At 45.3% G+C, this 22,530-nt stretch overlaps 1 protein-coding gene across 1 annotated transcript in view; it reads right to left on the reverse strand.

Moving 5' to 3' along the window:
- Positions 1-22,530, reverse strand: part of COLEC12 (collectin subfamily member 12) — a 192,722-nt gene that overhangs the window by 44,223 nt on the left and 125,969 nt on the right. The window contains exon 3 of the mRNA XM_047698586.1: positions 638-760. Coding sequence (XP_047554542.1) covers positions 638-760 — 123 coding nt within the window. The remainder of the gene's footprint in view (positions 1-637; positions 761-22,530) is intronic.

Consider the following 22,530-nt stretch of genomic DNA (forward strand, 5'->3'; position numbering starts at 1 on the left):
GGGAAGAAGGAAACCCACTTTGTCTGCAAGTCTGAAGGATTTAGGTAAAAATCTTCCACTGACCTTAAACCAGACATACTGAAAGAATACCTAACATCCCATAAAGTATTATTGGGGTGGCGGTGCTCCCTCTATGTTTTACTTCTACAGGGCAATATTTTTACGGAGCTATATAAACAACAGTGGTCAGGGTAAATGTGCTGAAGAGGGAAAAAAAGGAAACTAGCTGCCCAGTCCCTGGGGTGAAGTAAGTCGTAACTCTGGAGATCTTGTGTTTGGCTTACCCTCTGTCAGTATAATTTTCCTGTGTGCTGACTCCAGGGTTTCCACAGGAGCTCTTAGAGATAAGATGAAAAAAGATTGAGGAAGAGGGTGGAGCTAGAAACAGGTAGGAAAACACAACAATGAGGAAAAAGCTTTATAACTCATAGAGGACCTTTAGGATTGTAGAAATGCGTCAAAAGGACTCAGATCCCACAACTACAGGAAGCGCAAGACACAAAGTTTACGATGTTGCTTACTTTTGCATTTGAGTTGTATTAATGACATACTTCATACTTGCAAACATTTTTTTTTTCATGTTTAAATTAATAAAGGGAAATGTGCCATTTGGAAAGAAAAAGGAGAGAGTACTTACCTTTGTATCCCAAAATGGCTACTGTGATTGTTAGCAAGGCACACAAAATGTATAATAATATGATAGAAAACTTCAGTGCCCAGTTATTTTTACATTTGGTACACTGCGTTCCTTCCTGAATACCTGTAAGAGAAGTCAAATTTTAATAACAGTAACCAGAGATATCATTTCAAAAAGTATCTTTCTGCATGTTGCCTCGAATACTATGATGAAGACTCATTTTTCCATATGCCTTCCCATAGGATGAGTGGTATTTTAAACATAACCATTTTAGCAACATAAGCACTTTAAACATCACCATTATGATGATATAGTTTAATGTCGCTGTATTTAATAATGACTTGGAAATAGCATGTAACTTTGTGTCAGAATAATTTCAAATCCATTATCATTAGCATTTCAATAAAAATCTCTACATGATCAAAGATTTTAAACACCCAAATTGACTTGTTTCAGCTCTTATTGGATCTATAGCAATTCAAACACAACCAACCAGAAAAACTGTGGACTGTCCCTTGATGTCTGTTTCAGTGGTCTGCTTGAGCTAGTTCCTACTGGCTTACAAGAGCCAACTGTTACATTTGTAGGAATTTGGGGAGCTGGTTGTCAAATTGTTGGAAACCTAAAATCCCCGGAAGGAGTATTTATACCATGGAAATGGGCGACCACCACATATTGTGACCGCCCCCCATACACATTGTTTTACCATGCCCCTGGCTGCAATGCTCTATAACCTATAGCAGAAAATATAGGTAATTTTATGATTAAAATGCTCAGGATATAACCATTTTTGGATATCATATGTATATAGAAAACAGACACTGACCCTTACTTAAATTATCACAGTGATTTGAATAACAATTAGGAAACTAAAAAAAAAAGGACATTTTTGATGAGAGGAGGTAAATTTTGACTGCTCACTATTCAATTTTTTGAAAAACATTCTAGCCTAAGTGGTAAACCGCTATCACTTCTGCAAGTGACTCCAGAAACTAACCTATAAAAAGGGAACTTTCCGTCACACTGATTAGAAACACAGAAGACAGAGACTGTGGACATTTTAATGTGAAAATCACATTGTAAGGAATATCGGGAGATCCCTTATTTTCCTATGTATATTTTACTAATAGCGTCTCACAGGAGCAACAGCACATAAAGGACTGATCTCGTATAATTGTGCTCAAAAACTTTTGATGTGTAAGTCGTGAGGGTTAAGCCACAGCGAAAGTTCTCCCCTTTCAGTTTATAATTTTACGCATGGTGCCCTTCTTCAGTGAAAAGAGTTCTTCAGCTGTGTTTAATGCAATATGATGAGAGAAACAGCAAAGAACAATGACTCCAATTTAATTTTCAGGGTTTAACCAATCTCTCTGGTGTTCTGAGCTACAAACTCAAGGGGAGGGGGTTCATTCCATCTGTTCCATGACTTAGAGCAGTGGTTCTCAAACTCTGGGATGCATCAGACTTGTCAGAACACAGCCTTTCTACCTCAAGAGGTCTGGGAAGGTGCCTGAGAATTTGGATTTCTAACAAGTTCCCAGGGGATGTGGACATTGCTGGTCTGGCCGCCATGCTTGAGAACAGTGCTTCTCAAACTGCAGAGTGCTTACAAAACGCACTGTGAAATGCAAATTTCTGATTTAGTAGGTCTGAGGCAGAAGCTAAGATTCTGCATTTCTCCCAAGGTCCAGAAGATGCCTAATTAGAGAAACACATTTTGAAGAGCTAAAGCTTATTGAGAAGATGGTCATTCTGGATCAACCTTTGGTTAGCCAACCCTCTGAAGGTAAAGTTGTAAAATCTGACTCAAACTGACCAAGAGTAAATCAACTTCTCTGGATCGGTTTTCCCATTTCTTTTACTCTATTTCCTTTCCGTCCTCCTTTAATTGCCCTTTGGATGTCTCGGTAGCACCTCCCTATGCAATATCATCCCCACCAAACCAGAACTCCAACTTCCACCCTAAATACTACCATTATCCCAATCCCCCGCTCCAGGACACCTTCGAGTTTTCTCTTCTATTCTTTAATTCACTCAGTTGCCAGGGCCTGCTAATCTTCCCATGAGACATTTTTATCACAGTCATCTCCTCTGTAGGTTAATCTGGTCCTGCCTATGCTCTAATAGATTCTGAGCCAAGTGCTTTCCATACGGCATCTTTATTCACAAGCACCCTTCAAGGAGGCATGGCAGTGATAGCTGCAATGATATCCCACAGACACCATAGGCAGGATTCAAACTCGGGTCTGACTGACTTTAAGTACCATGCTCTCTCTGCTCTGCCATGGTGACTCTCTCTGGTCATCCCTTCCTTTCTACTTCACTACCATGGTCCTCAGTGAGACCTTTTCATCTCAGTGGGAGCTTCGTCTTCCACTCCCACTGGAATCCAGCCTTACCCTGTACTCAGACACTGCTATCCTCACAACAGTGCCAAAGAGGGGAAAAAAAAAACAAAACACTTTAACAACTCCTCCTTAAATAATGAACACACACACACACACACACCCATCAGCTCTTAGACTCTCTATAATCCGGCAGCTTAAAATGAAACAAAGACCCCTTACATCAGTCAGAGTGAAACTATTTTTGGAACTGGGATTGGTGGGGGTTGGGAGTATAAGTAGACCCACAAGCATGCCACATCTCCTGTCCAGAACCCAGAAACTTGCTTTGGTGGCAACGGTAAGCACAGAAGGATGATAGACACAGCAATGTTGGACTGAACTCCCTTGGAAAAGACTGGCTGACGCTTTTGTGGTTGATGGGGGGGGGGCGGGGGGGGTTACCTTCCTTTTGGATTTTAGGACAGTAGGTGGGTGAATTCTTTATGTCTCTCTAGGGCGATTTCTTGCATTCCATTGGAAGAGCCTCAGAAGATTTGGTCACAGGGGAGGTTAGGGTAGATAAGAGAATCTTGGGTGAGAAAGCTGCTTGGAGGTCATCTGGTCAAGTGTCATTGTGTTATTGATGGGGAAAGTGAGGTCAGTGAGGCAAAGCAAATCCAAAGCCACGCGTCTGCCCTCTCAGGGTGAAGGTCCTTCCCTCCCACTCTGCCGTGTGTGCTGCTGTTGGGTTTGCCGCTGGACCTCCTGGGCATGTGGTCTTCATGCAGATTGCTCGCGGACAGTTGTCACTGGTTCATATTCTGAAGAGCAGGGTCACTTCCTCGCGATGCGCCTTTCTCGCTGCTGACTGTATCAAGCATTTAATCAATATCAGATGGCACCGCCTGGCCTCCCTTTCCACTTGACACACGTTCTGTGTCTTGTTTCTTCTCTCCCCAGAGACTTATTTTTAATAAGAATTCTGTTTTATCTTTCCCTCTCTGCCCTCTGCTGGGAGGACATCTGGCCAAACATACAGATGCCTACTACAAAGAGACCCTGCTGGCTCACGAAGCTGGGGGACCCCCTCCTCCGTGAACCTAGATGGTCACAAAAAAACATTCAAGAGAGATATCCCCCTGTTCCCCGCCTTTGTACTGTTTGTTTTCTCAGCATTACTTTCCAGAGACTGGGGGCTTTGTTCCTGTGGGCCGGGGTGGGGTGGTGGGAAGGGCAAGGGAATCAACCTGCAGGCTGCTGCGGATAAGACATTCTCGCTCAGGAAGTGAAGCAGTCTTGCCCCTTACCGGGAGACTTCATGTATCAAAAATCCTGGCCCAAATAGCACATTTGCAATTCAGCACGCCACAGATGGAACATGCCTGAAGGATCCCTGCTTCTGCATTGGTTATCCCTCTCAAACTCTCTCCCATTGAACTTGAGTCTTGGCTCATGTTTTAAATGTATTTTCCAGTGTCCAAGTATTTATTATGCAAAAAAAAAAAAAAAAAAAAAAAAAAGGAAAAAGAAAGTCTGGGGGCCCAGTGAAATCAGAATCACTCTGGTTAACTCCTTGGGTATTCCACGGAAGTTCAGAATAGGCTGACAATTTGGTCCCCAGGGCTCAAACTCTGGGTTCCTCGGGTTGCCCCGTTTCCAATAACACATGTTTAGAGTAAGAAGAGTGGGGGCCGGGTGGGGCCGCCGATCAGGGGGCAGCGGTTAGCTGGTTGGAGAGAATAATTGAAATACTGCAGGAATGACAGTGCAAAGGGCCAGAAGAATTCACCAGCAGAGAATTCCTTTCTGCTGTGGTTCTCCATAAAAAGCCCTCCCAAGTGCTGCGGTCCAGGCTCCAATCCAGTCTGTTTTTCCAATCTTTTTGGAGAACAAAAGTGTCTCCTTCCTTCACTATCGTATTTTTCGGCCATCACCGAAGGATCGCTTGTCTTTTGATATGGACTCATGCTGATCCGTCCCCTTTCCTGTCAGGGGAAGCTTGGCATGGTGGGCAAGTGTGGGACACACTCCTGGTCTGTCTGAATTATCACAAATGTCTACAGAGCTCAGTGGTGTTGCCGTAAAGATCATGTTACTGAAGAGAAGCTTCAAAAAGCTGGTGGGTTGCAAAATCTAGAAAACCACAGGCTTTGATCTGAGATTTGCATGTGGTTTTTTTATAGTTATTAATCTATTGCCTGGTGGCATCTATTCCCATCAGCCCACAAGAATGATTTGGCTCTAACAGTAAAACTGATGATTCAAATAAATTCCTGTAATTAAAATACCCTTAAAGGCAACAACATAGTAAGAGTTAACAACCTGGTTAGTTATTTGGATGTTATGTAATATCACTAGAACAAAAGTTAAATACATAAAATACTTTAACCCACAAATAATTAATTTTTCCTTATTATAAAGGCCATTTACTAAATGACAGAATATGGATTTAGTTAGCAACAATTTTTTTTTATTAATCAGCAATTTAGTTGCCCAAATATTAATCTCAGCCGTGGACACCTCATTAGGCCAAGTTTCCTAAACGACGTGGAGAAGTATGAAAACAGAGGCAGGACAAGACCTGGGAATGAAATAACTCTCTGCACAAAATAAATGAGGCCTCATAGCATCCCTGTATTCATAAAAGTGTCCTCAAACCAGAAAAATTATTTGGAAGAGAGTTTCAGGAGTCTGAAATCTTCAGCACTCATTCTGAGCTTATATTAATAACTTGCCCAGTCAACAAGGGTATAGTTTTTTTTCATTAAAACATTTATATATGGCAGTCAGTTCTGGTTTGATATTTAATGTTCAAAGAGGAGTATGTAGTATTTGTTTACAATTTATCATTTATACCCTGCCTACTAAAAAGAATTATAGGCAAAAGCCAGATACAATGAGCCACTCAGAACATACATACAGAGTCTCCCAGAATATATAGTGTCTCAACAGAACACCATTATTTTTGGTTTTTATAAGAAGAAATCCTTTATTATATGAACTGTACACAAATGCTTTCAATTCTGAGGGAAGGAATTCTTGCTCCTCGGGGAGCTCAAGCATCACATCTCCAACAGTTGTCTCTCCTCGCTGGCCCCCTTCCTCTTGGCTCTATTCCTATTCATTTTATTCTAGGGACACAGCGTGAACTGTCAACAATCCTGATGATATATTTCAGTAGCTCTGACGGCTTCATTATCTGGTACTACCAAACAATGTCCTTCTGTGATTAGGCACTGAGTCTTTTAACGGAAAGGACTTACGAAAATGCAGCTCCAGCTCGGAGCATCAGAGTCTGTTGTATAACTGAGCTGGACACGGACACTACACAGGTATCTGGAGGAAGGCCACTGGACGTTTGCTTAGTGGGTGAGAGTCTGCCATCGCCGCGAATGCAAGAGGAACTGCTGGGGATGGCTGCTGGTCCTGAGGCCCTGAGAGGTGCCAGGCATCTTCTCCTGGTTACTTACAATGCCTTCAACGATTCTGCAAAGTAGGAAAGCTGGCCCTAATTTTATAGAGTTTAGGAAGGTGCCCGTGAAGGAGGTTGACTCTCCAAGCCAGTAAGTGTCTGAGCTGTAAGATGAACTTGGGGTTATCACATGATGCTTCTCCAAGCTTACTGACTTCCAGAAGTGGAAAGCAAAACAAAGCAAGATTAAGGATGCCTAACAAGATAAACCATAGAAAGCTGACAGGTTAGACTTCTAGAAGTATTCTGTCAAAATAAAGGGGTGCAGAAAATCTTTCTAAACATTGATAGAAGTTGCCTTTCTGAGAAATGAGCAGTAAAATTCAGTCTCCAGTAAGTTAACTATTACAGGCTTGGGGCTTCTACAGGCTGTAATTTCTGACTATTCTGTGGTGACATACTGAGCACCAAGTTAATTGCACCCTAAATAAATGCTCATTATCTCTGTTAGAGGTCAGGATTGTCTTGGAGGTTGGCTGGTAAGGTCTCTTAGCCCTTTAGGAGAATCATCCCCCAATGACGATGGAATTTTTGGAATGGGGTAGGCTGGGAAGAGAAGATAGTTTTATAATTTCAAGGCAAACTATGAGACATGCAGGGGGCTTGCACGGTTTAAGTCCAAAACCAAAACAAGTTTGTTGTTCCTACTGAGGTTTCTTCTGAGCTTCTAATACATGATATAGTAGATATATGATATATAGCCACAAAAGCCAGTGTCCAATGGCTCATTCATCTATGGGTGGTGGTCCTTACTTCAAGAAGTTGGGTGAGATAAGACAGTGGAAAGAAGGCAATGAAAGAAGGATTTATTAAATGGCTATTAAAAACATTAATTTATCTCTAGCCTCTTATACTCCCTCAAACAAAAAATTCTGCCTGGAGTACATTGGCAAAAACCTCTTACAAACACCAGCTTGAGCCCATGTTTCAGAAAACCATGGTAATTCTCCACTGCCACAGTAAGTTCCAGGTGGCTCACAGCAGATTCCAAGATGCAGAGCAGCTGGCATCCTCTAACTCTGCAGGTTCAAAGAACCTCAGCACTAGGAAGAAAATCGGCTGTCATCTTGGCCAACATCCATCTTACAGTGAGGAAACTACAGTCCAGTGAACTCCACGGCCTTCCCCACTCACACATGAGCCAGGCCTGGCTTTAGGCTTCCCGGTTCCTGATTCTCCTCTGGAATTCTAATTTAGTTCCTGAACCCTGCCCACTTTACCATGCTTCTTTCTTGGTCCATCCCATTATTCATTTATTCAAGAAATAAGTATGGAGGGGTGCCTGGATGGCTCAGTTGGTTAAGTGTCTGCCTTCAGCCTCAAGTTATGGTCCCAGGGTTTTGGAATTAAGTCCCGCATGGGGCTCCCTACTTGGAGGGGAGTCTGCTTCTCCCTCTCCCTTTGCTGCTCCCTCTGCCAAAAATAAATAAATTTTTTTAAAAAGGAAAAGAAATAAATATGGAGCACCTACTATGTACAAAGCACTCGGTATAATGGTCAGCAAAACAGACAATAATATTGGTCCCTGTGGAACTTACACTCCAGTAGGAGGCTATGGTAGGGTATCAGGAGGTGATAAAACACTTTGGAGAACAATAAAGCCAGAAATGGGCAAAGAGCATGTGGGAGAGGTGATGGATGGCAATTTTAATACAGTGGTCAAAGGAGGCTTCAGAGAGTAAAGCAGAAGCAAAAGCTTGGGGGAGTGCAGGAAAGAGCCCCAGGATACCCGCGCGGAGCTCGCACTGCACCCTCCAAAGGTCTGCTTAGTCCTTCCCCAGGTCTTGAGATTTGCCCTCCTTCTCCCCACAACAGTTTTCCTCCCCCATGAAATGTCTTCTTTTGAAACCTTCGCTCACCCATCTCCTCCTCAATGAATCCTGTCCTAACATCAGCCTCGTCCCAAGCCCAGCTACGCCTGAACCCTTTAGTACTTGTGTGATTCACACCAGATAAATCTAGGTATGTGTGTGTGTGCACGCGTGCGCGCACATGTGTGTATGCGTGTGTATGTGTGTGTGTGTTTTAAAGGCTGTCTGCATGGCCACTGCATTGCAGTGGTGTGGGAATTTTATTTCTCTGCACTATTGCTTTTGCATTTCTTTAAACACACCAGGGAGTTCTCTAGAACTCTCCATGTCAAGCAGTTTAACGAGTACATGACTGCAGTGACGTAGATCCCAGCAGGGGGAAATCACAGGCTCTGTCACTCCCTCAGGGACTGTGTCGCACACAGGTTGGAAGCAGCGTGCCTCCACCAGCTCTCGGATGCCTGGAACTCACGACCTTCCCTCCAACCTTTGGGTCCAGCTTTCTAGGTGACGAGGGACATGCTCATCTGTCTTGTTGTCCGGGGGGTAGGCGTCCTGGGAGAGCATTCAGCTCTGAGGCCTGACAGTCAAAATGCAGACACTCGGGGGTGGGGAAACCCTGTCCTCCCAAACGATCAGGTACCCACTGCCTGAAGGGAAGAGTTTTCTGTTCACCTCAGGACGTGGGGAGTGCAATAGGGTTTACTAGCCCCAGGATCGCAAGGCATTCTTTAGACCCTGGCCCAGCCCAGAGCGAACCCCAAGATCTAAAGCAGGAGGGCAGCATTTCTACACTTTCTGTCCCTTAGCACTTGAAAAACTAAATCCGACAGGGCCAAGATGACAAATGTAAACCCACAATTCAACACCTGCCTTGAATGCTGTCGCTTTAAAAAGTGTTCTTTGGGGGGCAGCTGAGGAGCTAATATCAGGATGAGGGGAACCCTGCTGAGCTGGCGGTAGGGGGGCAAGTCACAGTTAATGATAGTGTGTTCACTGTTTATCACCGAAACAGTGTTGGGACATGTGAAAATTATGTGTGGGGCAGGTGCTGGCAGAAAGAGGAGACTAATCTACGCTCTCTCACATACCTACTTGGTCTCTTTAAACCAACAGAACTAGTGTTTTGATGGGGAAAAAAGGGCCTCCATGTAAATGAAAATATCAATCAGCCCGACAGACATTCCTCATTCCTTTGTGAATAGGTGTTTTTTACTTTCTTCAAGTGAAGACTATAGTTGAGGACACTTAAATTAAGGGAAAAGGGAGCCAAGACGGAGCAACAGATTTTACTGTCGGTGTTTTAAAGTAATTATTTGCTCTGCACTGAATGTAGCCTCAGTTCTCAACTGTGATGAGAAATGGGTCAATCAGCTTGAAATGACCCAAATGAGGAAACGCTGGCAAATAAATAATGAGGGAAATGGGAGGGGTCTATTTTAGGGACAACGGCCCAGCAGTGAGAGGAGTGAGGTCCCCAGGTTCCGTGAAGAGTCCCCTGATCACCAGCTTTTTATTCATACTTGTTATTAAGTCTGGACAAAGGACAGAGAGAGGAAGAAATGTTTTCATGGGGCAGGCAGCTATGGTTGTGGAGGCCAAAGGAATATAAAAATGGAAACCTGATACACAAAAAGAAGGCATGTGACCGAATTATAATTGAAGAGAAAGTAAATGGGAAAATGTATGTTTATTAAAATTTTCCATGACTTTGTAAAGAATTCATAGAGGACAGAGCTAAATTTAGAAAATTATCTAAAACTGAAATAACTAGATAAAAAATGGATAAATGCACATATTTGTATAGACACACCCGCAAACAAAGTGATTTCCTTGACAGTAAAAGATGTTTAAAAAATGGATTTCTAAGTCACGACTCAAATTCACAATTTCCCAGACCCCTCAGAGATGTGCTGGGACCAACTGATGCTGACTGGTAAGAACCAAGTGTTTGTATCTCTTCGCAACTCCACGTTCAGTGACTTTCCATTGGCAGCTTGGAACTGGTCACACCAGGAGTATTTATACCAAAGAAATCAGCAAATGCTACAAAAATCAGGGCTTTTGCCTCCTGGAGGCCCACCTCTCAACCCGTTGCAACTGACCCACCACATTTAAACAAATCAAACAGCTCCGTCCATATGGCGTAATCACTAGAGAATTTCAGGGTCACTGGACAGGGTGAAGGCTATGCTGGACCTTTGTCATTCTTTTTTTCTCCCTCAGGGTTACAGAGATCGTATGGGCTTTCTTAATAGTGATATTTGTGCACATTAGATGTTTTGGAATTTGAAAGTTCCAGGGACACTTAACATACTTCAAATTCACGATCTCTGTGGGGTGTGATCATCTTAGATTCCCGGTGAAACTGACAACATCTGGGGCTCAGGTCCCACATGTCTGTTAACGTCATATCACGGATATGGGTTTGACTTAACTCTGACCAATCACCCTGGAAGTGAATTTCCCTCTTGCTTGGGGGATGATGTACAGAGGACTAGCCTGATCTGTTACCTGCATGAAGTTAGTATGGCAAAGTTATGAGCACAGATGAATCAGCCTAAGGACAGGCAGTGGTGGAGAACACACGCAGATTCAGAGGAAGGAATCACCATGGAGGAAGGGATTTCAAGTGAGAAGCCTCAGTCTGGAAGATATTCTCTTTGCCTCCTACATTCATGCAGGGATTAAAACCCCAGCTGCCAGACAGAAAAAATTCAAGAGTCCAAAGGAGTATAAGACCTTGGTACATTCATGAAATGTACAAATTTCTGACAGCAGCAACCAGACCTGGAGACAGAAACGGGAAAACATCAGAAATACACCAGCGGAGTTGCCAACAGTGGAGGCAAAATACCTTTTGAACTTGACCTCTTGTAGCAGAAAACTGCACAATTTGGTCCAGGCCACATTAGCTCTGGTCTATTATTCAGTGGAGATCAGAGATGCAGAAGATAAAATACACAATTTCACCAATATGAACTTCTTAGTTGATTAAAATCACTTAATTCTATTTCATGCTCAAAGAAATGCATCTTATTGCTACATGGCCAAACAGCTTCTAATTCGATCTGTAAACTGGGGAAACAGGTGGAAAGAAAAGGCTTAGGACAAGCTCTTAACAATGCTGCCCAGCCCACACCTAGCTCAGGGTTTTCTTCTTTACCCCAGTAAATATGGAATTTGAAACCTGTATCAGAACCACCCACTCGGGAGTCATTCATGTATTTCATTTCTAATTTGAAGCATATATTTGTTTGCATTAATTCCTCCTAAGCTGTGTGAGTTCATTGCTTATTATTTTTTAAAATATCTTGTGGTTCCTTCCAGTTAAGAAGTATTTGTCTTTTTTTTTTTTTTTAAAGATTTTGTTTATTTGAGAGAGCGAGAGCACATGTGCATGTGCATAAGCAGGGGGGAGCGGCAAAGGGAAAGGGAGAAGCAGGCTCCCCACTGAGCAGGCTCCATCCCAGGACTCCGGATCATGACCTGAGCCAAAGGCAGATGCTTAACCGACTGAGCCACCCAGGCGCCCCAAGAACTGTTTGTCTGGATTGGCTACTTCACAATGGGATGCCAGGCATGGACGCAGCTCAGCAGACCAAGGACACACACCCCTTCTGGAGCAGGGTCTAAGCAGGGCTCTTCTTCCTGGGGCAGCAAAACTTCCCCAGGAAGTCTTGGAAGTGTTGGAAATGCTCTCATCCTATTGCTGACAGGCGGGCAGTGTGATCTTGCAATCAAGACAGTGCTGTTTCATTCCTTTCACAACATGCATGGCCCTCAAGAGGCACTAAAAAAGAAGGATTCGGTCATTGACAAAGCATCCATTCCTAAATGAGGAATCAAATCAAGTCTGGACTTAATAACCCCAGCTACTATACAATGTTCCTTCCTGCCAGAAAGTAGTTGTGCTACGGCAGCAAAGCTAGTAAAGACAACCGACCACCTGTAAATACAGTGCACCGGTTGCCCTGAAACAATCCATCACTTTATACAGCACTTAGGGGAGACAACACCTAATAAACAACACCTAGTAAAGCACAGGAACATATACTCCAGTAAAAGGAAAAATCCCACTTACAACTGTGGTTATGACAGTGCTTATAAAATTAGAAGCACTAATTTACTAGGGTATACAGAACCCCCAATGACTACGTGATTGTAGATTTACTCAATTGTATCTACGGGACTACGACATAGAAGTAAATCTTCTCGGCTTTGAGCTTGGTGGGAAGATCCGACAGTTTCCGCACTTGCTCACTGCCCAGACGGACATCACGAGTGGGCACAAACCACCTATGAGAAATGTTCACTCAAGTGGGGCCAGGAGAGTCAGGGGCTCAGGGAGGGCTCTTTCTTTCAAAGGCTTCAGCTGTACAGGCCTCAGGGAGGATGGAAAGGCTCTCAGAGCAGGGGAAAGAAATAACCACCTCCCCCCCATTTTTTTTTCTTTTTCTTTTCTTTTCTTTTTTAGGAGAGCAAAGATTTGTGATTATCTAGAAATAACATAAGAAAGGGGAGAGCTGTGGCAACAGGGAAAGGAAAATAAGCCACAACAGGCCTTGGAAAGGACACCATAAGGAAGGCTGCTACCACTGAGTGCTCTGTGACCCAGTCACCTGGGAGACTCTGAGGGGGAAGGTCTGCGCCTCACGCCCTGGGACACAAAGATGACAGAGATAATTTCTGTTGATAATGAACAGTGGGTTCTCGAGAGTAAGGGGAAAACAAACTAGTGCATGAAACAAGTAGTGTAACATTACAACGAAGCAAGTCTGTTAGGTAAAGAAAGGAACACCGTCTCGCTCCTGCTGTTACAGTGTGGGGACTTTCTCCCAAATGGCCAATACCAAGGCTTGAGATCTAGCAGCATACCTGTCCTCAGAGCAGGGCGAGACCTCGGCTTCCACGCAACTCCCTCCTGCCCCACCCCACTGACCCATGGCCACGTGGCCTCAGGTGGCCCCCAACCTGGGACCCAAACATGGTGGCTCAGCACAGACTCCAGACGCTGCCCACTTGGGGTGCTGTGTTGAGACAATGAAGGTATTTTCTCTTGGTAGATGCGACTCAGAGTTCTGCCTCAGCCTCAATGCCTCTCCCTCCTCCTTCCCTCATGAAACAATGAAAATGAAGAGACCAAACCGACTTGGCTTATTTTTCTTGCACTATCCCATTTCTAGTAAGTCAAGCACCATGGTTCTGAGTCCCTGTGTCCCTGCTGGGAGCAGCTCGGTCAAACCCTTGAATTCGTGCAGGAGTGGGTATAAAACAGTTTCCCAGCTGCATCATTCTGGAGGGTGCACCCGACACTGGGAGAGGCAAGGGTGTACCTCAAGCCACTTTCTGCCAAGGGGACATGGAAATGTACTGATTGCTCACACAGAGGAGATCCAGGTTTTGGTCTGATATTTTTAGCAAACAGGTTAAACCTCCTCCCATCTGTCCAGGAAACACAGAGGACAGCTCAGTAGCAAAAGATACTGAATGCCTCTGAGAAACTGGTATCATTAAAATAATTGGACAAGGGAGGCCGTCAGACTCAGGTGGCTTACTTGTCCTGGTGCCCCACAGGAGCAAACCAAAACCTAAGACTGTAAATGCCTCTAGGTTACAGAATCGACATCCAAGGACAGCCAGCCACACAACAGGCAACAACTAGCCTCAGCATTAGCTAAATCAATTGATGTCCTTTCCTTGCTGCTGGGCACCTTCTCCACAGAAGTCTCTCCCCTGGCTCCTGTCGGTGGAGCGTTTCTAACTACTTCTGGTATGTTGCTGTGCTGGTTTGAATAGATGTCTGCTTCAGCCCTCAAAAAACTTTTTTAAAGATTTTATTTATTTATTTGACACACAGAGAGAGATTACAAGTAGGCAGAGAGGCAGGCAGAGAGAGAGGAGGAAGGAGGCTCCCCGCTGAGCAGAGAGCGCAACACAGTACTCGATCCCAGCACCCCGAGATCACGACCTGAGCCGAAGGCAGAGGCTCAACCCCCTGAGCCAGCCAGGTGCCCCAGCCCTCAAAATTCTTAATATGCCCCAGTTTATCTTCTAACAGTATAGTCAGGTTAGAGAGGAACAGTGGCTAGGGCTCCCCTGTGGCCAGGACAAAAACTGAAATGTTGCCCGTGCTGGGAGACAGAAATACAGACTGAACCCGTAGCAAGTGTCCTTGTCATAGTTCTCCTCTTAAAATCTCCACCTTGATAAAAAATGTGAATTTTCTATGCAACCGAAGAACAAAATACACAGACTTCTGTTTCATAATTTGTATGGCGGATCTTCTCTACTTATCAAATATGAGCTTATTGCATTTGATCATGTTTCTATCGTATTTGATCATGGCCCTACTTCTTCCCCACCACAGCGATAAAGGGGTGGGGGCGGCTGCGGACGCTTCTGACCCTGACGTGAGAGGCAGACGTTGCTTCGGTTAATTGACACAAAACAGCAGGGGAAGGGGCAGTGGGGACATATGGAAGCAGATTCAGACAGGACCAGAACTATTTCCTTAGCCGCAATGATGAAGGGTTTTTTTTTTACCAGTTCCTTTAGTGAGGAGGAACTGGAACCTGATATCAAAACCCACTGTATGTCCTTTATAGTTTATTGTATATAATTACGTACCATAAACTGTGCGGGGTTTGCATTCCAGGGCGTGGGATCAGTCATTCTCAACAAATCCTTTTGTTGACTTCTCTAAGTCCTGGCTAGGAACCCCTGGAGGGCTTCTCTGAGCTGGGCCCCGTGGACTAATGTGTCCCTAGGAAGCACTGAATCCCACCTTCAGGTACGTCTGCACATGCACACCCTGCGTCCGGAACCCAAATGTGTCTACAGGTGCCAGCATGACTTCAGAAACATCTCTTTCTAGCACTGACTGTTGCAAAGTCACTAGGCTTCCCTGTTAAGTTGTTCTCTTTGTTCCCCTCTGCAGCGGGGACCTCATCTTGTGTGTGAGCCCTCTTCCACGAAGGACCACAGGGGATGGTGGGGGGAGGGTTCTTACAAATACTTAAGGCCTAGGTTGTTGTTTTAAACTATTTGGCTCATGAGCATGTCTGTAAAGCATTGCTAAAATTGGAGGTCTTTCAAAGGCAATGAGGAGCATATGAGAATAAGTGATCTAATACAGCCGGGGAATTCCTAGCAGTTGAGTCACTGAGCAAAAGGAGGCAAAACAGACCCTGTGTGACAGCACACCTGATGCCCCAAAAATACATTCTGTGCCTTCTAAGAGACTATGACTTCTCTTTCTGTCTTAGAAACCCAACAAGTAACGTTTGTAAATAGAGATATTACAGATTCTTAATATTAGGAAGCTAGGCCCCTTCTTCGAAATGTGTATATTGTCACCTGGTTGCATATAGGTTAACGCACTAGCATATCCAAGGTTGCAGATATGGCTTGCAGTTGTGATGAAGCCATTCTAGGAAGAAGCAACATGAAAGTCATGACCTCTCCCCAGAAAAATGCACCCACACATATATTTGGACTTAACTTCAGGAGATCTCTGGGCTCTAAAAGCTCAGAATCTGTGATGCCTTGCCACTTACAGGAATATCGGGATACCATAATCCTCTCCCAAAGGAATTTACAGGGGCTAGTGAGTTCTTGGTCACAGAGGGAGCAAGTCCATTGACAAACATCTCCTTCTTCATCCTTGCTTTCCATTGGTTCCCCTGGTGGCCTGGCCAAGGCAATATTTATCTGTGAGTCCCTGCGCCAATAACTAATGCAAATGGAACACACATCACGAATCACAAGTGTAGACCACAGGCGTCTATGCAGCAACTTTAGTAGCATCCTCAAGACAATCCAATGCAGAGAGGCAGCAAAGGATGGAATCATCCAGAAGGGAGGAGGCTGGACGCAGATACAGGGGAAGCTGGGCAAAGTTCATCTGTTGTTAAAATCAACAAGTATGATGTTGACAGTGGAGGCCCAGATGTCCTGCTAAGAAATGTCCTAGTTAAACAGTCTCAAAAAGTGGGCAAATGTCCTTGTGGGAACCAACAGCAGGGGCAGCAGCTGTAGTGAATGAATCAGAAGTGTGCTTTCTACACATCTGGCTTCATCTTGATCATGCCCCTTGTCTGCTCAAGCTCTTCTGGTAGCTTCTCTTCTCACCGAGACACGGAGCTGAGGCCCATGAAGCCCCATACAGTCTGCCCTACCCTGACCTCTCTGACCTCATCTGCTCTCCCCTCTGCTCCTTCAGCTCCAGCCACACTGGTCTCCTCGCCACACCCTGGATATACCAGACACGCTGCTAGAGGACCTTCACACCTGCCTTTTCTTCTGTCTAGGACTCTCTTTCTCCTGGATATCCTCATAGCTTCCCTCGCCTTCCCCCACCCCACCATTTTCTGAAAAAGCGTTTACTCAAATACCGTCTTATCAGAGAGGCTCTCCCTGATCATTCTTTTGAAAATGGCAACACTACTCTCCCCCACTTCCCACCCCTGGTTGCATTTCTCTCCATAGCACTAAGCCCCATTTATCACATTATTTACTTCTCTTCTGTCTTTCCTCAAAAAGAATGGAGGTTTCACATGGGCAGAGATCTCTGTCAGTTGCCACTCACCACTGTATCCCCAGGGGCTAGAACATGGCCGGCATGGTGCCCAGCCCAAGGGGCTGTTGAGAAGATTAAATGAGTTACTACATGTAAGACACCTTACACCACACAGCACATGATAGGAATTAAAGAAATGTTGGCTATTATTCTGATTTCTGTTTTAAACTTCATGACAACCTAATGAGTAGTTACTACCACGCCATTTTACAGATCAGGAGACTGAAGTTCAGAATAACTCCCCCGAGGTGACATATTTGTAGTTGGCGGAACCAGGATTCAGACCCAGATCTGACTTTCGGTTCTGTGCACTCATTCCCCTCCCTCTGCTTTCTAAGTCCTGGGATAGCAGAGGAGGCAGAGATCCATTCGTTCTGGAACAAGCCCAATCCCTCAGAAGGCTCCAACCCCAGGGTGTTGGGGGGCAGGGAATAAAGTTTCCAGGATCCAGAGACCTTAGTGCTACGTGAATCTGAAATGGCATGTGGCATTCTGTTTACTTCCTCACTTCACCAAAAAAATGTAATCGAGCCTGCCAATTAAAAAATGTTTTCATGACCCCAGAAAATCCATGTATTGGAGACATTTACTTTAAACAGTCATTCTACCATAACAGGAAAAAGAGGTAGAGCAGAGTCCTTTATTATAACAGCTGCTTTCATACCCCAAACAAGGTTTGGCTGTTTTTGGCAGGTTGTACTGTACTCATGTTGGCAAGAAGTGGATGGACTGCGTGAGTTTCCTTTCAAAAGATCATTTTGCTTCCTCAGAGAAACCCATGACTGGACTATCTAGTGTGAATTGCAGATGTTTGTTCCTCCTTTGCTCCTCGGTCCCCTCCTGGGGCTTCCAGCCTGCCGAGGCCTAAATGGGGCACGAGCCTGTAGAGCAGAAAGAGCGTGGGCTTTGGAATGGTGAAGGTCTTGGTTAGAATCCAGTGTTTCCTTTCTTAGCAGTGCAGCTCTCCGAGACGCGGTGTCCCCAGCCACAGGGCTGTATGAGGACTAAGTAGGGCGGACGCTCCTCCTAGCTAATTACCAGGTACCCCTGGTAGCGATTATTGCAACGCAGTTATTACTGTGATTTTAGGTGGCTAGAGGCTTGAGTCCCCATTTCTTCTGAGGGTTCTCCTGAGAGATTCCATTGTACAAAATGCATACAGCAGAGGATGTAAAATCCAACTCCTTTCCTGGGGGCTTTTTAGAGTCACTCTTTAGAGTGACTTATTTGCATCCCCACTTCAAACCTACAAGGTGGGCAAGAAATGACACAAGGATAGATATCAGGACCTCCCCTTGCCCCCGCAAGGGTCACTGCTCTTGAGCTCCAAAAGGGGAGGAAAAGGCAGGGACAGAAGGGGACCCGATGATTCTGAGGGTAGCGCTTCACTGGATTTTAAACTGGAAATCCTACAGGAAGTAAAGGGCTCCTGGCTCCCAGAACCAGGGCTGTGCTGGGCTGTGCCTCTTGCGACACTGGAGTACACAGCACGCAGCCGAAACCATTTCAATGCTAATGGCTTCCAGATGGCAGGAGAGCAACCAGCACACGATGCACTCAGCACAAGTGAGCCCAAGGGATCTGATGCCCATCAGTCCTGCTCGTGGCCCAAACTCATAAGAACCCATGTGAGTCAGAACAGGACCCCCAGCAAACTTGGATGCCCTAGCTGGATGGACAGCACCCGTTGTCGTATCCCAATAAGTTACAGACTCCTGTGTTCCGCAGAGTATCAGTCAGCACAGAAGCCACCTCCCTCCCGCCTCCAGGAATGCCTGCTCCCCAGCATCCAAGTCTGAGACCCGCACACAGCATAGGTCTTGCTGCGCAAAGGAAACGGGCTTCGCCAAGTATTTGGGAGATATGTGCTGGGCTGGGTTTTTGGACCCACGCTGGAGAGGAGGGAATCTTTGGCCACTGCTGGCAGTTTTGAAGACCTATTTTTGACTTCAAAGGCCTTTAATCCTCTATTCAGAGCCTGAACTTGGAGCATTTGCCTTTCAAATAAAGACGGGGGAAGCCAGTGAGCAGCACTGGGAACTTCCAGCCCCGCCCCCGCCTCTGAGCTGGGCACAGTTAAGTCCTTCTCCTGGGTTCCAGCCTGGCAATAAGTGGGGTTGGGGAAAAGTAGGTGGGGGGTGGCTATGCTCCTTCCCCACTGAGACGGCGGCGGGGGCGGGGGGCGGGAGGGAGTTTAATTCAGATGTCAAAATATCCCATACTCCAGGGGCACCTGGGTGGCTCAGTGGGTTAAAGCCTCTGTCTTTGGCCCAGGTCATGATCCCAGGGTCCTGGGATTGAGCCCCACATCGGGTTCTCTGCTCAGCAGGGAGTCTGCTTCCCCTCCTCTCTCTGCCTGCCTCTCTGCCTACTTGTGGTCTCTGTCTGTCAAGTAAATAAATAAAATCTTAAAAAAAAAATCCCATACTCCAATACCTGTTCAACCAGAAGGAAAGACCCTGTACAATTTCAGCCTCAACCCCGTATCTAGGGGTGATAGTCCACATCCTTAATCAGTGCTCTGGCATGGGCACTGATCAGTCAGAAGGGATATACCATGGTGCTCCCCCTTCTGAGCACCGGCCCTGCCTACGTCCTGACAGAGACGTTTTAAAAATACCATGGCAATTACTTGTGGGTGGAATATCCCGGAGCAGCCAACACTTTCCAGCTCTCACTGCCTGGAGCCTTTCCTGGAGGGCACCCCGCTCCATGGAAGCCCGGCCACACAGAGCTGATGGGACATTAGAAGATGGACTCTATGCCCCAGTTGTGAATGAAAAACAAGAACTGTTACAAAAGTAGACAGATGAATGGCTATTTTAAGTTGTTCCACTATTTTGGGAAAGTGGCTGCAAGGACAGGTGCCAGGGCTTGAAGAATATCCTTCCATTCCTGTCAAACTGTGTAAAAACCCTAAGTGTACCGCTTGGTGAACCCAAAGACTCAGATGCAGCCACCACAGATCCTTCAGCAGAAGACCAACATGGAGTCCTGAAGGGCATGGCTAGTGAGGGAGAAAGAATGAAGCAAAGGGCACCCAGTTCCCACCCTCCAGAAACTTACAATCCAAGTCTTTGCAATTTTTGTCATAGTTTTAGATAACTAGCTCCTTCCACGCAGTAGCCGGTACTGCTCTCCGTGGGGAAATTCTGAGTGCCGTATTTTGTTTTGTCCTTTCAAGACTCTTCCGACATGGTGTGTTTCTTCCCAGTCTATTTTCCCTTCTCCTTCTCACTCCTAGATTGCTATCTCTCAGTTCTCACCTTTCTTTTCCTTCTTCCTCCATAGCCAGCTCTCTGCAGCAGACCCTTTGATTCTTAGCAGTTCCATGTCCTCCTTCTGGTTCTTTCTTTCCGACAGTACCTTCCAGAGCCTTCCCCCAGGACCGCCTGGAAGAACTCTGAGTGCCCCTGACTGAGGATGGAGTGGGGCAAGGTGGAAATGTGCAGGATGGTTTCCACCACCATGCCCACACCAGCCCAGAGTTGCCCAGACTAGTCATTCTTTTTCACAACATAGATCCTCACTGGGAGAAAAAGTTAGAACATGCAACCCAAAAATTTTGGAAAAGGAAAAAAAAAAAAGAAAGAAAAAAAAGGGGTGGGAATTGGAGGGGAAAAGGAAGAAATAAAAGAAATAAAGAGCAGGAGAGAAAGACTCAACTTCAGAGTGATCACATTGAACTCAGGTCAAAGTTCAAAATACTAAAACTGTTTCTAACGTTCCACTAAGTAGCAGCCTCTCAGTGCCTCTGACAAGTGATTTAAGGGAAGTGGTCTGTTCCCAAGGGGGCCCATGAATCTCCATGCATGATGGTTCGATCGAGAGAGTCTGGAGTCACACAGTTGGGAAGGTGGCAACACAAAGGTCAGAAGTACAAGGGAGGAGTTCATTCATCAACCCCGACAGGCGGGCATGCCCAGGACGGCGCAAAGGACAGGAGCCATCTGGTAGCTTTGCTTGCAAGACCAGATTAAGAAAGCACCAGCCCAGAAACCACAAAGGAGAAGACAAAGCTATATTTCCGGAAGAAAAAGCAAAGATTTCTACCCAAAGCTGAGGTAAGAGCTTTATTTATTTTTTTTCCAATGATGAAGAAAGAATCCTACTTCCCTCTGATTTTGAATTATTTTTAGCACACATGCCTCAGCTTTGATGCCCAACACGTCTGGCCATGTCTCTCTTCCCCTGCCTGAAATTTTTCAGTAGCTTCCCAGTGCCTAGAGTATAAAACACAACCTCCACTGTATGGCTCCTAAAGGCCTTCATGAAGGGACCTCTGCCCAACACTTCTTGTCTTCTTCGTGCTTCCTAGCTCAGACTTCAGAGGACTCGGGCCTTCCATAATACACTAACACCGTCTCCTGCTTTTCCCTCTGCTTGGAACACCTTCTCCTGTTTGCCTGCCTGCCTGTCTGCCTGCCCAAATTTTACTCATCCTCTATAACCCATCTCAAAACTCCAGCTCCTTGGGAATCCTGACTTCTACAGGGTTCCCTCTCCTGGCACTTGAATGCCATCCCATTACACTAATTATCTTTTACTGTAATCCAGACTAGAACTGTACCTCCCATCTTCTTGCACGCAGTGCCTCGCACCCAGGAATTTCCCCAGATGTGTTCAGACTACTCAGATGATCATTTGTTTGCATTCTATATGTATTCATATTTAATCTCTCTCTCTCTCTCACATACACACACACACACACACACTACGTCATCACCTCATCACCTCCTGGGTCTCTAGGATTGTGGGATCTAGGTTAGGACACTGGTTAGAAGTTAGGGCCCCAAGGTTGAGATGGATGTGAAGAACAGAGTGAGTCATACATCAGAAATCAAGTTAGAAGCCTAGAAATGAATGGCTTCAAGTGCTTAGATGTTTCCTATCCACAGGCCTCAGCTTTCCACTCAGGCAGAATATATGTATGTTTGCAGAGAGAAGGCGGCTAGAGCAAAGTGAATGAGAGCAGAGAGAGGGCTACAAGGTCTTGTGCAGAGTCTCTCTCCTGGTCTCTTTCCAGCCTCCTAGGCAAACAGCCCCTGGCTAGTGGTTCCATACTAAGAGTCATATATTATTTCCATCCATTTAAATTTCATTTTTAATTAGCCCCTTCCCAAAGAACCACAAAACATCCAAGGTGTTGAGGTAAGCAGTTGAGACATTTATAAGTGTCAAAGCCAGTGGAGCCAGACTCAGAGAAAGGCAGGTAAATGCAGGAAGGGACCCCTTGCATTCCAAAACATGTGCAGAAAAGTGCAGAAGTCAGTATTTATGGATGGAGGAATTTTTGAAATAGTCCATTGCACTGAGACATAATTCTGCTCCAAGACCTCAATTTTCACTAAGTCTGGCATGGAACAGACAAGCGAAGAACCATCTAGATACTTAATCTCAAATGTTCTGTAGTTCTGAAATTTGGTCTAGTTTGTGTTCCACTAAAATAGTTCACCTCTCATCAGGAAAATAATTGCTGGATTAGCAAATGTCAAGAATGGGCATGTTAAATAAGCATACCAGGTCTGTGATCTTCTAGAGATCTTAAAAAAAAAAAAAAAAAAACAGGGACGCCTGGGTGGCTCAGTTGGTTAAGCAGCTGCCTTCGGCTCAGGTCATGATCCCAGCGTCCTGGGATAGAGTCCCACATCGGGCTCCTTGCTCATCAGGGAGCCTGCTTCTCCCTCTGCCTCTGCCTGCCG

Source organism: Lutra lutra, chromosome 12, assembly GCF_902655055.1.
Source record: "Lutra lutra chromosome 12, mLutLut1.2, whole genome shotgun sequence".
NCBI lineage: Eukaryota > Metazoa > Chordata > Mammalia > Carnivora > Mustelidae > Lutra > Lutra lutra.